General features: G+C 45.6%; 1 protein-coding gene and 1 pseudogene across 1 annotated transcript; both read right to left on the bottom strand.

Moving 5' to 3' along the window:
• Positions 1-949: 949 nt before the first annotated feature.
• Positions 950-2,285, bottom strand: LOC123147241 (probable E3 ubiquitin-protein ligase ATL44). The gene has a single exon (XM_044566489.1). The coding sequence runs from the start codon at positions 2,159-2,161 to the stop codon at positions 1,526-1,528; it is 636 nt and encodes a 211-aa protein (XP_044422424.1). The 5' UTR covers positions 2,162-2,285; the 3' UTR covers positions 950-1,525.
• A 10,742-nt stretch (positions 2,286-13,027) lies between these two features.
• LOC123153930 (probable E3 ubiquitin-protein ligase ATL45) lies at positions 13,028-14,167 on the bottom strand (annotated as a pseudogene).
• Positions 14,168-15,369: the final 1,202 nt, after the last annotated feature.

Genomic DNA, 15,369 nt, shown 5'->3' with positions numbered 1-15,369 from the left:
TTATTTTATTTATAGTAAGTGCTTAGTAGTTGAACTAGTTGATTTAATAAAACTACTTTATTTTACTATATATAGAAGTAGTTTATTTTTAGTAAGTACTACTTTTTTTATAGTAAGTGCTTAATTAGTAGTTGAACTATTTGATTTAATAAAACTACTTTTTTTTACTATAAAAGTAGTTTATTTTTAGCAAGAAAATTAATAGAACTAGTTTATTTTTTAGTTCAAGCTAGATTTATGAAGCCAAAAAACTGAGAACATCTGAGATTGCAGGTTACCAAAGAAAAATAGCTCACTCGGAAGTGTTAGCAAAGTTCATTACAGATAGTGCAAAACTGTTGTTGTCGAACAATGGTCAATTTTTGCTCGGATGATACATACCAAGAATAGTTGACACCTCTCATCAATTGCAACCATCAATCTCCACCACCGTGCAGCGAGCAAGCCGCACCGGCTAGATTAGATTTGACCTAAGACCATACCCCGCATGTACCCGGCCCCACCACCAGGCCTCCACGCCAACGCCACCCATATGAAGTCACCCGGCTAGCCGCCGCCGTCGATCGTAGGGCCGCCGTCCGAGCAGAGTATGCTGCCGCACAAAGCCGACTGCAACCATTGCCGTCCGTCGTGCTGCCATGACCTAGCCGACCGCTCCTCCACGCCAAGGGGCCTTGCACTACCCCATGCCGCGAGAGGGAGGGATAGCCCCACCACCGTCGTTGCCCTCCGGGCTTAGCCCAGCGGCGTACCCCCGGGGCGATGGAGAGAGGGGAGGAAGAGGTTGATGGCCTCGACGACGGCTAGGGCTGGGTCGCCTCCCGAGTCGCCCAAGCGGAGGCGACGTGTGAATCGTGTTGTGAAGGACGAATTTCGTCTTTCAATCTACATCCACTAGCGCAAGCCTATGTAGCTCTCAGTAAGAAAATTTTCAATAACCATGAGGCTGACTCGCTCCGTCACAATCGTCTGAATCCTGCCAGCTATACATGGCACCCATGTCAACATTTAAAGCTTGAACAACAAGCAACAAAAACTACCCTTTCGAAGAAGGAAAAACAACACAAGGACAATGATGAGTTTGTCCTTTTACTTTTGTCTTTGGATCTCCATCCGTGAAGCAGCTATCATCCTGTTTTGCAATGAACGGCAAATCGATGCTGATGGAGACTAATTAAAGCTTGATTGGCTCCATTTGGCCAGAGAACAGAGCACCAAAAACGAACTGAAATCGACAATAGACTATTCCGCCCTGCCCTCTCACTCGATGGTGATGCTCAATAATTAATCATTTTTTTTACGTATTGGTGCATACGAAACTTGTGAAGTGATCGATCGATCATTCAAAGGAGACTTGGACTAGTCATTTTATTAGGAGCAAATGCCACGGTAGCTAGCATTAGAGTCAAACTGAAATCTTAGACACCACAAGTTTTGCTTTACAGAGGAGCTGCAAACAACAGCTACCTCATAAAAAGCAGAGTCGGGGTAAAATGAAGCACAAGAACAGTACCTACAAACCTGACTAAGCCAAGAACGCGGCATCGGTAGCGCGTGCACCGGCCGGCGCCGTCACCTCGCCACATCTCCCGCACCTGCTACTCCCTGCCACAACGACTACCACGGTGGGCGCCGCCGCAGCTGGCTGTACCTGCATCTGCATGGGTGTGGCAACGATGGCGGCCCGGCAGGATGGGCATGTGGCGCGTGTCCGGAGCCAGGCGTCGACGCAGGCGGCGTGGAAGCCGTGGCCGCATCCCGGGAGCACGCGCACGGCCTCCCCGTCGGCGAACTCCGCCAGGCATATCGCGCACTCCAGCGACGACGACAAAGCGGCCGCGGCGAAGAAGGAGACGGTGGGGAGCGCGTCGATGGCCTTCCTCTTGAGGCCCTTGGGGGGAGGAGGATAGTGGTCGGAGGGTCGGCGGCGGCAAGCGCGCCGGGAGAGGAGGGCCAGGCCGAGGACGCAGAGGAGGACGCACAGCAGCGACGCCAGGATCACCACCATGTCCGAGTCCACGGTCACCACCAGTGCCGTCTGCTGCTCGGGCCGAGGCGGCGGCAGCCACGAAGGCGACGGAGAAGGCCTGCCAGAGCTGCCTGCGGCAGCCGTGCTGCGGTGCAGCAGGCTCGCCGGAGCGCGTGTGGTGTGGCTCTGCATTCTCTGTCGAGGCGCTCAGCTCTGCTTTGACTGTGGACCTGGCCGTGCGTGCGGTGCGAGCGCGTGCCATTTTATAGCTAGCCACTTGTGGATAGATAGAGGATGTTGTCACGATAGTGGAAGGAGCAACGGGCCCGCTGACAGGTAACGCCGGGCCCAAGTGGTAGTGGCGGGCGCCGGTACGGTCGATTCTACTTTTGGATGTTTCTTCCTGCACGCGTGGTAAGTTTACTAGTAGTACTACATACATGGAAAACAAACACTACAGTAGAATCCAGCGACACTGTAGCTAGTGAGTGGCTGAACTAGTAACAAACGTGTAACTAGGGACCAACCATAACTGGTTAAGATGAGATTTGCTTAAGTTAGTTTCTTCTTTTAGCTTGTGCTTTGCTATACTCCAATAGAAAAACTTGTGAGCTTTGCTATTATATCTTGATTAAATTGTCAGTTTTTTTTTTTTGATTTGGCATTGCAAAGAACATCAATTCATCAAATGTGACAAAAGTTATGCAATTGTCTTTAGACCACCAAGCAACCACTACAAACACTACCCGCAAAAAAATAAAATGACAACAAAACCGAAGCGAGCGAAAGACACTCTTAAAAAGCACACACAAGTTGGGTTTGGATGCATGGTTTACCTCCTCCGAACGATCATAGGTGGAGGTACACCAGGGGATTGTCGTCGGAATTACTCTGACAATGAGCACTAGGGGTACGAACAAAGGGTGGATCTACCTACGACGCAAGCGTGACACACGGATTTTACGAGTTCAGACCCTTCGCGAAGAAGGTAATAACTCTACGTCTCGAGCCCGGATGCTATGTTCTTCTCTTGTATCTAAGGGATTTCAATGGACGCAAACCCCTGCTCCTGTGCTACGGGGCAGCTTATATAAATTGTGCCGCTCCTTGGGTCAGCTACGTTACAAGGGGGTTTGATTGATTGAGAGCATTACAGGCGTTACACGTGGTAACCAAAGCATTGAATACTAGTAACACATGAAGATATGCGCCTCTGGACGCTTCAGAGTCCGCGTTGGCCGCCCATCTTCCTTTCTCCGAGTCATTGCTAAGCGCTCGAGTGGACTAGGTGTGTTTGAGTGGAGAGAAGCTTGGTTGGCGCTTGAGTGGATTGATAACCCAGGGGTCTTGTCGTATGATGTTTTGGGGCCTACATATGGTCCTGAATGTACCTCTTATGACCCTTCCAGTAGTGGGTAATCCTAACAGGGCCCATGGCGAGCCTCCTCCAAAATCCCTAAGAAAATGCTTTCAAAATCATTTGAATCAAATAGGTCCTACATAGGGATAGTAGAAAAGGAGTTGGAATCTCTCTACTATTTGAAACTTACATAACGTTATGTTGACCGCTCCTCATTCGTCAATTTTACGTATGTTCCTCCTTTCCTCCTCCTATTTGGATTTTTTTTCATCTCCTGCTTTTTTCACGAGTTTTCTTGAAAACTGCCTCAAGTGTCTCACCAGTTATTGTAAGCTAATAAGAACTTACAAATAAAGTCATATTATTTTCGACAATCATGTTAATATCAGCAGGTAAATGTGCTGACATACTAAATATTTATACCTTTGTTGTAACGCATGAGCAATTGTCTAATGGAATGCAAATGCGAACCAAACTGTGGTTGGATGGCTAGGAGGACAGTGCTATCCCCTGCCCATCGAACATCAAATTAAATCCCCGTCTTACATTGGTGCTCGCGTTTTCCTGGTGAAAACAGCGCGGAAACGGACGGAACTAGGTGCTACCATATTTGTTTTCTTTTTTTTTGCAGAAACGAAAATGAATACAGAAACCCCGGAAACGAATACTATCGAAAACAAACACGGAGTGAATACAGAGCGGATACAGAAACAAAATTATGTGTTGATTGTAACTTAAGACCCCTTGAACCATAGAGAAGTACAAACAAAAAAACAAATTGATGAAATTGTTAACATGGCTACAAAATAATATGGTTGTGTTGGTAACATAGGATAGTATCATAGTAGTACATGACAATTACGTATATGGTCTAGTTGAGTATGTTTGTGATAGTAAACAGTTTTACTCAAATGATATATTCTGCTCATTTTACTTATTGTGTTATTGTGTGTTGTTTGGTAGTTGGGCTACAAAGCAGCCATGGGCCTATAGTAAATACGAAAACTCCATATTGATGGAAATGGAAAGTCCCATTTCCACGTGTGTTCCACCGGAAAACACCATTCCGTTTTTGTTTCCATTTCAGCATAAATAATTCCATTTCCATTTTCGTTTTGCAAATTTCCGTTTCCGTTTTCATATTTCCTCTCTGTTTCCATTTTTCCTCCGGAAAGCGGAAACTTTCCACTCCATTTTCATCCCTATTCCAAGCCTTCCGGCGATGTGTGTTCAATAGGAGATGTTCCCTTCGACTACGAAGGCGTCAATGTCGACTTTGTTAATCTCAAGATGACGTGTCGAAACAGACTCTCGGAGATGCTAATAGGGGTAGGTTGTGCATGTGTGCGCTCATCTCTACTCCTAATGGACGAGTTGGTGAATCATCTTCGTGGTTTATTTTCGCTGGTTTTTTTCGTCTCTCCTCCCATCACCCCTTTCCACCCTGGTCCGCAGTTTATTTTCGCTGGTTTTTTTTGTCTCTCCTTCCACCACCCCCTCCTACCCTGGTTCATCGGTTTATTTTTCTCTCCAGTCTTTATTACAACCAGAACTTTCCTAACGTATAACAAATCACGGATCTAACTTCCTTAAATTATGCAAATCAATCGATTTCTTTTATTGGTTCAATTTGTCTTAGGAAACAAATAACAGATTTTTAGGAAACAAATAATACATTTTAATCTAACTTCCTTAAATTATGCAAATCAATCGATTCCTTTTATTGGTTCAATTTGTCTTAGGAAATAAATAACAAATTTTTAGAAAACAAATAATACATTTTAATCTAACTTCCTTAAATTATGCAAATCAATCGATTCCTTTTATTAGTTCAATTTGTCTTAGGAAAGAAATAACAGATTTTCAAAAAACAAATAATACATTTTAATCTAACTTTCCTAACTTATCTAAATCAATTGATTTCTCTTATTAGTGAAAATCTTTTTAGGAAACAAATAACAGACACGTCACAACTTTCCTCCCAATAAATAGTTTCTTAACATTTGCAAACTTCCTAATCACACACGTCACAAACGGGCAGGTGCTGATATCACGTTGCCAAAAAATAAAACGCCATTTGCATAGAAATCAGTTCAAAAATCCTAACTTTCCTAATTTTTTACCTTTCCTTGATAACAACCAATATTTCCTATGTTTTCTACCTATTGAAGGAAATCACCCCTCCATCGATATTAGCATTTTTTTGAACTGAGATCTCCGGGTTATGATTTTTTTTGCGATTCTTTCCAATTGTGACCTCTCCTTCCACTCCGGCTCCTTCTCGCATAAACACCTCCACCACAGCCAGGTGACACCGCCCCAGACCTCCTGCCTCTGCACACCTTCTCCGCCACCTCCTTCTCGTACTCCATTAACAATCCCTCCGCCACATTTGTCCACGGCGGTGTCGAGGGCATGGCGCAACAGCGTACCAGCGGTAGAGCAGCGCATAGCAGTAGGAAGCAACACGCAGCAGGCGAGGCGAGCGGCCGGCGGTGGAGGGCAGAGATGCGGTCGGCGTGGCTGAGGGGGCGACCGGCAGAAGATGGGAATGACTGGAGGCGGCGCGAGGCAGGGGCGCGACAGCGGGGCGACCGAAGGGATAGGCGGCAGCTCACGGGGCGAGCGCAGCCAGCGAGAGTGTGGCGCGCAGCCAGGGTGTGTGTCGCGCGGGACACAGTGGTGCGGTGGCCGCGGCGAGCGCGAAGGCAGCGGCGGGCATGACCGACGCGGTGTAGCACGGGCGTGGGCATGAAGAGGGAGTGGCCCCGCGGGCGCGGAAGAAGAGCGGCAGGCTCGGGCATGGGCGTGCATAGGAGCGGGCATGTGCCACGGGGTCAATCCGAGGAGCTCGGTGGCTAGCCCTGCAATGGCCATGGCGGACGGCGGTTCTCGGCCACGGCGAAATACCTAACGAGAGCAAACGAGAGGGGAAACAGGGGAAAGGCAAGAGGAGATCATGGCGGTGTCAATGGCGCCCTAGGGGAAGACATGGGAGATCGGGGCAGCGCGGATCGAACGGCAATGTCGCGGTGGCCCAAGGTTGAGGAAGACGGCAGCGACGTCGATGCGGGGGTGCTGGACTTGATCTCGTTGGCGCAGACAATCTAGCGAAGGCGTTCGGAGCTCCTCGACAAGCTCCTAGCCCGCAGGGAGGGCAGTGGCCATGTGGACGGGGTCGGTCATGGTGGCCGTGGCGTCTGACTTCGTCCAGATTGACGGGATCGAGTGAGTGAGGAGGAGAAGTGGATTTGGGAGGAGTGAGGCCATGGGGGCTGGGAAGGAAGGGCGTCACCCTTATCCATTCCCCTTCGATGCCAGTGAGGTGGTCAGGCGGGAGCCCGGCTCTGTAGCGACGCGGCTCAGGAAACAGGAGAAGACGACCGTGCGGGGACTGGACCGCTGAGCGGTTCGGTGGCAAGGCCCAGGGGGCAGGGCGAATCCCCTTTTACATCGTCCTTTTGGGTTTTCAATGTATTCTAATATGTTTCTCCTTTTTAACACCGTTTTCTATTTATTTTTATCAACTAAATGATCTCTACTTCTAATGTCTCAGTTGGTAGTCTCCGTTCCGGGTTTATTTTCGTCCCACCTGCCGAGTGAGGGAGAGGGGGAGAGAGAGTGAGGAAGAGGGAGGGAGAGGGTGTGTGTGTGAGAATTTGATGGTAAAAAAGGTCATCAATGTCACTTAATATGTATGAGAATATTAAATGTAATATTTTTTAAAATTAATGTGGTCCCGTTGCAACGCACGGGCGTTCTTCTAGTTAGAATGAGTGTATGGGTGTATGTATAAGCATATGCGTTTGTATTGTGTTTAAAAGTATGGATGCATATTTAACCATCTCTATCCTATCTTTTCTCATTAGGAATATCTCTATCCTATCTTATTCCCTATTTAAAGATATCGACATAGTGCCTTAATGAATCAAAACACTTTGGCTTATCCCACGATTAGTTGATTTCCTCCACAGGGAAAACACACTTTAAATTTTCCTTCGCTTTGTGATGCTATCTGAATGGACCATCGAGTTCCTATGAAATAGGCACCATTTCCGGCAGAAGCCGACAAGAGCTGAGAGGATCGTGAGGGGCAAGATATGAACATTTGAGCTCAAGTGGTCATCTTCTATAATTTAATCTGTGCTGCAAAACGCTACTCCATTTGTTCTAGACATGATCTCATGGAAAGTAGCAAGTATCTATTGTGAGTGATCGATCGAACAATATACGTATGATCAATCCCGGGTTATTTGTGAGATTCTGTGTTCATAAACACGTGCTTAAGACTAGTTGTAATGGGGAGTATTATATACTAGCATCATGCATATGATATTGGTATATGTACTACATCCTTAATGCATAGTTTCATAAGTTAGTATCTAGGTTGGCTTATTAATTGACATGCATGATACAAAGTAGTATAACATTTAATATAATACGGTATCATGATATGATACCACACTCTTTTTTTTCTCATTTAATTGTTTGCCACATCATCCAAAAAGTCTAGTTGACATGCATAAAATCGCTTGTAATAGAGAGTATCATATAATAGTATCATGCATATAATATTAGTGTATAATACTACCTCCCTAATGCATAGTACTCCCTCCGTTTTATTTACTCTGCATATTAGAGTTGACTAAAGTCAAACTTCGTAAAGTTTGACCAAGTTTATAGAAAATAATATAGACATTTATCATAATAAATCTATACGATGTGAAAGTATATTTAATAATAAATCTAATGTTGTTGATTTGTTATTGTATATCTTAATATTTTTGTATATAAACTTGGTCAAAGTTTGTAAAGCTTGACTTTGACCAAAACTAATATGCGAACTAAATAAAAACAGAGGAAGTATCATATATTAGTATCATGTAGTACTATATTTATTGCCATGCATGACACAAAGTAGCATAGCATTTATTATGATACGGTATCATAATATGATACTCCACCATCTCTTTCTTCATTTAATGCTATGACACCTCATCAAAATTGTCTAGTTGACATGCATGATAGTAGTTATGATACTCCCATTACGACCAGACTAATAATCGCTCAACCAACTTAGTCGTCAGCCACTATCATTGTGTCACTCGTGCATCAACTTTAATTCACTAGCTAGTGCGGCTGCATGTGATAGCTAGACACGTATGCATGCATGCCGCACGTGTACCACACTTGGGATTGTTTTTAGTTGGAAGGGGACTGCCAGGCTCCTAATCCATGATAACCATTTTTAAGCCCCACCCGCATATTAATTAATTAACACATATATGTATAATCATTTGTTACAGTTCTTGTCATGCAGGGCAAAACACTATTAATACTAGTAAAACGTCCGTGCGTTGCTACGGGCTATAATGCATATAAATGAATCAACTAAATAATTAGGATCATCTTCAAGGTCAAATCTCATTTCTCCCTCGTACATTCAAACAAGTTCAGACATCAAATGACGCCTAGCGGGCTCCACAAAATGGAACTATATGGACAGTCCGGCTCCTAGAAAGCCGGCCTATATTTGGGAGAGAAATGTGATTGTTCGAACTATCCGTCATGTTATCTCCAACAAACGGTTTCATAAAAAAAACCTCCCAACGATGCACCCTTCTCTCTTCCTGCCAGACCCTCCATTTCCCACTAGGTTTCCCACCGTAGCTAGACACTTCTCGCTGGAGTCCACTTCTTAAAAATCGGATGACGCCGACCTCACATTTGCCATGGCGCCCCCTCTCCTTCACACCATACTTCCTGACGGATCGCTAAAGAGGAATCCCCCGCCAACTACCCTGCTCTCCGCACTGATCCCCTCCCCCGTATTCATTTCGATCCGTCGCCGCCATTAAGGGCGATGAGGTGTGCACTGTCCCTGACGCCCCCGAGCCAAGAAGGCAGATCCGACGTCTCATGAGCCATTGTCATGTTGTAACATACAGTTTAATGTCGAGCATTACCAGGAAACAAAAATATCATATCCATTGTTGGGCATGTGACTGATACACCACCATGCTCGTTATTAACTCTTGACACAATCAACCAACGCATTTACCCTTGTATACTAACCAAAAAAATTTACGACTTTATGTAAAAAAAATATGAACTACTCGCTCATGCAATTTACCTCATGTGCATTCGCTCATATGGTCAGAAATGACATATAGCATCACCAACTGGGTCTTTAATGTATTGGTAATAAATGAAAATAATAGCTAAGGTACTGATGATATAGCATTTCTAGCTGACTCGGCACGATCCAAGGTCCACAAAAAATTTAGTGCGGAAAATCACAAATAGAAAAAAGAGAAGTTTATACATATACATCTTTTTCACGGAGAGTGTGCTTATCATATATTACTCACTCCGTTCTAGAATAAATGACTCAACTTTAGTATAAAGTTAATACAAAGTTGGGTCATCTATTTTGGAACGGAGGGAGTACATGGTAGCCCACCATCTATCGGCCACAATGATTGACTACTCTCTACTAACCCACCTACCCTTGAGTAGCCCAGCTTGTTGCCATGTCCTCCCTTCAGTCACAATTTTCTTGATGATCGTAAGCACAAAAAGTGTTGCTCCGCCAAAGACAATAGGATTGCAGTGTTTACAAAGTTTCCAAGTGATGAGTGAGAGAATGGTCCTCGTTTCATTTCGCAAAAAAGAAAAGAATGGCCCTCGTTTCATTTCCCAAGTTATCGTCAACAGTGGGAGCTTGGTCCGGATTCCCAATAGCCGACCACACCATATGCCACACCGATGGATCATCGTGTGAAGGTGCATTTGATGAGGAGATGGTTAATGGTAGGGATGAAAATGGAGTGGAAACTTTCCGTTTTTCCGGAGGAAAAATGGAAACAGAGAGGAAATATAAAAACAAAAATGGAAATTTGCAAAATGAAAGTGGAAATGAAATTTTTTATGCGAAAACGGAAACAAAAACGGAACGGTGTTTTCCGGTGGAATATGCATGGAAACGAAACTTTCCGTTTCCGTGAATATGGAATTTATGTTTTTACTATAGACCTATGCCTGCTTTGTACCCCAACCACCAAAGAGAACACAATGACACAATTAGTAAAATGTATGTGAGGCCCAACTTCTACTATCACACATGTACTCAGCATGACCCTATACGCAATTGTCTAGTACTACTACAATGCTACGCTAAGTTGCTAACTTAATGATATTATTTTATAGCCATGTTAATAACTCATTAAATTTGTTTGTTTTTGTGTGTATTTCTCTATGATTCAAGGGGTTTTTAAGTTCCAATCAACGCCCACTTCTGTTTTCATATATGCTTTGTATTCGCTCCATGTCCGTTTTCGGTAGTATTTGTTTCCGTATCCATTTCCAAGGTTTCTGTATTTGTTTTCGCTTCTGCAAAAAAATATGAAAATAAATATAGTAGCACTCAGTTCCGTCCGTTTTCATCCCTAGTTAATGGTCTCGTCGGCTTCATAGAAGAGGCATGTGTCGTGGTGGGCAAGCCTCTCTTGGTGATTCGAACGGACGTCCAACAATGGTTTCATATGGCTAACCAAGTGAAGAACCGGCATTGAAGGGCGGCCTTCGAGTTCCATGTGACGTCCGCGTACGGTACCACATCGCTTCCTCCGAATTTTAAGGCACATGCAGGGCGAACGGAGAACATGCCACTACTCTTCCACGCCCATCTTATGGGGTCCTCTGCTCCTCCCGTGAGCTGAACATCAGCAATCCGTGGCCATAGCATCCAAAACCGTTGCAGGCATGGCAAAAAATGACTGGTCCCAAGTCCAGCGCCCAAGTATTGCCTTGCAAGGTCTCCTTAACGGTCCTGGTGGCTCGAATGCGTGGGCAGCCGTGATCGTAGACAAGTATACTTCTGAACCATAAAGGTGTCTGACAATTTTAGTAATCAAGAGATTTACTGCTTCTCGAGTAAAAAGTGTACATTTTCTTTCTTATCATATACTCCCTCCGTTCTAAAATAGATGACCCAACTTCATACTAACTTCAGTACAAAATTGGGTCATCTATTTTGGAACGGAGGGAGTACAAGTTAAAGTGTTTGGCCGAATACTGAGCTAAATATGCATGAAAAATATGGACCACCATCAAGGAATATTTTATGTGGGCGATGAGCTTGCTAGGACATGCACAAAAAATATGGCTTTGACCAGCATCAGTATAATCATTGGTCATCCCCCAGCCTACTTTGAGCTTGCTCAAACCTGCATGGCCGTTTGATTAAAAAAGACTATCTGATTACTAACCCCTATGTGAACTCTAGATATAAACAAACTAAGTGTATGGAGCAATTAGATGGCAGAGAAATTAGTATTGTTACAGTAAAGCAAGTGATGGAAGGTAATGATGAATATTCTCAGGTGATGGAAGGCAAGGATGAACATTCTCCGGTGCAGACACAAGTGAAACAGAAACAAAAGGAAAATAATTTTTTGTCATTGTTAAATATGGACTGAAAAGGCACATTTGCATTGGTATTCCGATTCTTGCACAATGGTATAGTAATCTAGAAGAAGAAATAGAATTTTGCCTGCTGCTCGGGCTGTCACATGCAAGTAGTAAGAACAGAGTGTATTACAAAACAATTGGTGTGAAGCATGAACAAACCTTGATTTTTCATGACCCCGTATCCCTTAGCGCAACAGCGGCAATGTCATATCTCGTATAACCTTTGACCGAATAAGCTCTTGACAAACACAAGCTGAATATAAAGACCAAATGACTGGACAGAAAAATAGAGCATACACATATGAAACAATCGTGCAAGAGCCAAAGTTGAAAGGTTGCAGCTGCTGCCCAGTGGAGCAGACATACCAATTCACTGGATAAATTTTGTTAAAGAAACATGGTGAACCTTTAAAACAAACTGAATATAAAGGATATCAGTTACAGAAATAAAGTAAAACGCTATAAAATTGTGAAAGATCATTGGCAAGTCATTCAAAGGAAGGAAGTTAGCAACGGAAATATTGTCCAATCAGCCATAAAATATAGTTGGAAATAACAAATAAGGATTTGTAATTTTGGTTTTCACGCGGAGGTAGTGAGAACTGAGAAGCATACCTAACTGTTTTTTTCTCAAAGCACGGATGGACCAACAAGTACAAGGATTTGAATGTTAGCATTGTTCCAGAATCCAGACTAATTGACATCATCCCCTTATTGACCATCCAAGGAACCATCTTACTGGCTTTAGGAGTCAAATTAGCTCCATGCCGCCTGATATGAGTTATTCAACCAGACCCAAATAAAAACCTGAGTGTATGCAAGACACAATTAGCTTTACCTCAAATTAAAAAAAATCAAACATTACAGTTTCCTTGCAAACTACAATTTTAACAACAAAAATCTAGTGACAACAGAAACTGAATTACAAGTCTATTAATGGGAGAATATTTTGCCAGGTGACAAAAATGAGAGAATTGCAGTACCTTCGAATTCTTAGCAACAACATTATCTCCAGCAACAATCATACTTTAGTTTTATGAGTTAAACTGGTAACTAAATAACAGAAATTGGGTCTTCGTCCATGTAATAGACAAAGAGTGGGTCTTCGTTCACTTAATAAGATGAAGACGTGACAAAGGAAGAGTAGACATCCACATAGCAAGCACATCCTTTATACACCACAACTCCTCTTGGTCAAGCTGTGGCGCCACTAGGACCGCACCGAGGAGAAGAATTCATTCGGACGAAGAACCACTTGAATCATGCATTGTGGAGGACAAATTTTGCCTTTGAATCTACATTGACTACCGCAAGCCTACATAGCGATCGGTGAGAAATTTTGCAATTAATTGCAAACATCTACTAATCTACTTAGTGTAGAGAAAAAAATCAACAAGAACCATGAGACAGACTCGCTCTTTCACGACCGTCTGAATCCTGCCAGCTATACATGGCATCCACGTCAACGTTCAAAGGTTGAATCGACAACCAACAAAAACTATTCTTTCAAAGAAGGAAAAACAACAAGAAAGACAATGATGAGTTTGTCCTTTTTACTTTTCTCTGGATCTCCATCCGTCAAGCTGCTATCATCTTGTTTTGCAATGAACGGCAAACTGATGCTGACGGAGACTGATTAAAGCTTCATTGGCTTCACTTGGGCTTCGTTTGAACCATGAGATCGAAAATGTATGCCGCCCCGTCCACGCACTCGCTCGTGATGCTCTATAATTAATCTTTTATTTTTATATACACAGTTCTGAATTGCTCTACCGTACTGAAATCTTAAACACCACAAGTTTTGCTTTGCAGAGGAGCTGAAAAAAATGAAGCAGAGGCCGAGTCAAATGGAGCACAGGAACCTGACTAAGCCAAGAGCGCGCCGTCGGCGGCGCGTGCACCGGCCGGCGCCGTCAGCTCGCCACATCTCCCGCACATGCTACTGCCGGCCACGACGACTACCACGGTGGGCGCCGCCGCAGCTGGCTGTACCTGCATCTGCATGGGCGTGGCAATCATCGATGGAGAGGCCCGGCAGGACGGGCACGAGGCGCGCGTCCGGAGCCAGGCGTCGACGCAGGCGATGTGGAAGCCGTGGCCGCATCCTGGGAGCACGCGCACAGCCTCCCCGTCGGCAAATTCGGCCAGGCATATAGCACACTCCGACGACGACGAGGCCGCCACGAAGGAGACGGCGGGGAGCGCCTCGATTGCCTTTTTCCTGAGGCCCGTGGGGGAGGAGGGTAGCGGTCAGAGGGTCGGGGGCGGCACGCGCGCCGGGACAGGAGGGCGAGGCCGAGGCCGCTGTTAGAATTATTGTATAGGGATAGAAGGTGTTTAAACTTGTATCTATCTCTTCTTCTCATTATCCCGAGAGACTCCTGTAACGACCTCTCTTCCGGTCGATCTCCTCCTCCTCTCTCGATCTCTCCCTCTGTAATCTCTCTCTGTAACTTGTTTACCAAGGCTTTGCCTCAATATATACATGCGGCCCGAGACAAAGGGTTCTACGCTTCCCAAACAATCTTACATGGTAACAGAGCCTCTTCCTCATAGAGATCGCATCTAGCTACCTTCGGCGACCGAGCCATGTCCACCACCTCCGCCTCAATGTCGCCCAGCACCATGGGCGCGATCACCACCACCTCCTCCACCTCCACCTTTGCCTCCTCATCCTCAACCACCAACACTTTCCTCGGATCGCCGCCACAGGAGAAGCTAACGAAAGGGAATTTCCTTCTCTGGAAAGCCATCGTGCTTCCTCAGATCAGGGGTGCCCAGATGGAGCACCACCTTGACGCCACCAGCCCGCCGCCGCCGCCCACCCTCACCATCACCAAGGAGGGAAAAGAGGAGCAAGTCGTCAACGTCGCCTGCACCCTCTGGTATGCTCAGCAACAACAGCTTCAAGGTTTCTTGATGGGTTCTCTTTCCCGCGAGATTCTGTCCCAAGTGGCCACGCTTCAGACGCCGGCCGAGGTGTGGCGCGCCATCAACACCATGTTCGTTGCCCAGAGTCAGGCGCAGGCGATCAACACCCGGATCGAACTTACCAACCTTAAAAAAGGTAATATGTCCATGGCAGAGTACCTGGGCAAGATCAAAACCCTCACAGATGAGGTTGCTTGTACTACTTCGGCGCTCTCCGATCCGGAGATCGTCTCCAAAATCTTGGCTGGCCTCGACATGGAGTATAATCCCGTGGTCTCTGCCTTGGCGGCACGTGTGGAACCGATCACGGTCCCGGAGCTACACAGCCAGCTTCTCAGCTTCGACGCTCGCCTCACACTTCTTCACGGCGGCGACCTTCGGCAGTCTTCTGCGTACTCTGCTTCACGGGGTCGCGGCCGTGGCCGCGGTCACCGCGGTGGAGGGCGCGGCCGTGGCGCTCCCTCGGGCGACAGTGCACGCTCTGGTGGCGGCTACAACTACGACGGGGGCTACGGCAACAACCAGAGGGGTGGTGGCTTCAACTCCAACAATGGCCGCCGCACCTCTTCTCCTCGTCCTCGACCCCGGTGCCAGCTATGCAAGAAGGCTGGTCATGAGGTCATCGACTGCTGGCATA

Source organism: Triticum aestivum, chromosome 7A (assembly GCF_018294505.1).
Source record: "Triticum aestivum cultivar Chinese Spring chromosome 7A, IWGSC CS RefSeq v2.1, whole genome shotgun sequence".
In the NCBI taxonomy this organism is placed as follows: Eukaryota; Viridiplantae; Streptophyta; class Magnoliopsida; order Poales; family Poaceae; genus Triticum; species Triticum aestivum.
The sequence above is the reverse complement of the archived record's forward strand: the minus strand, read 5'-3'. Positions and strand labels throughout refer to the sequence as shown.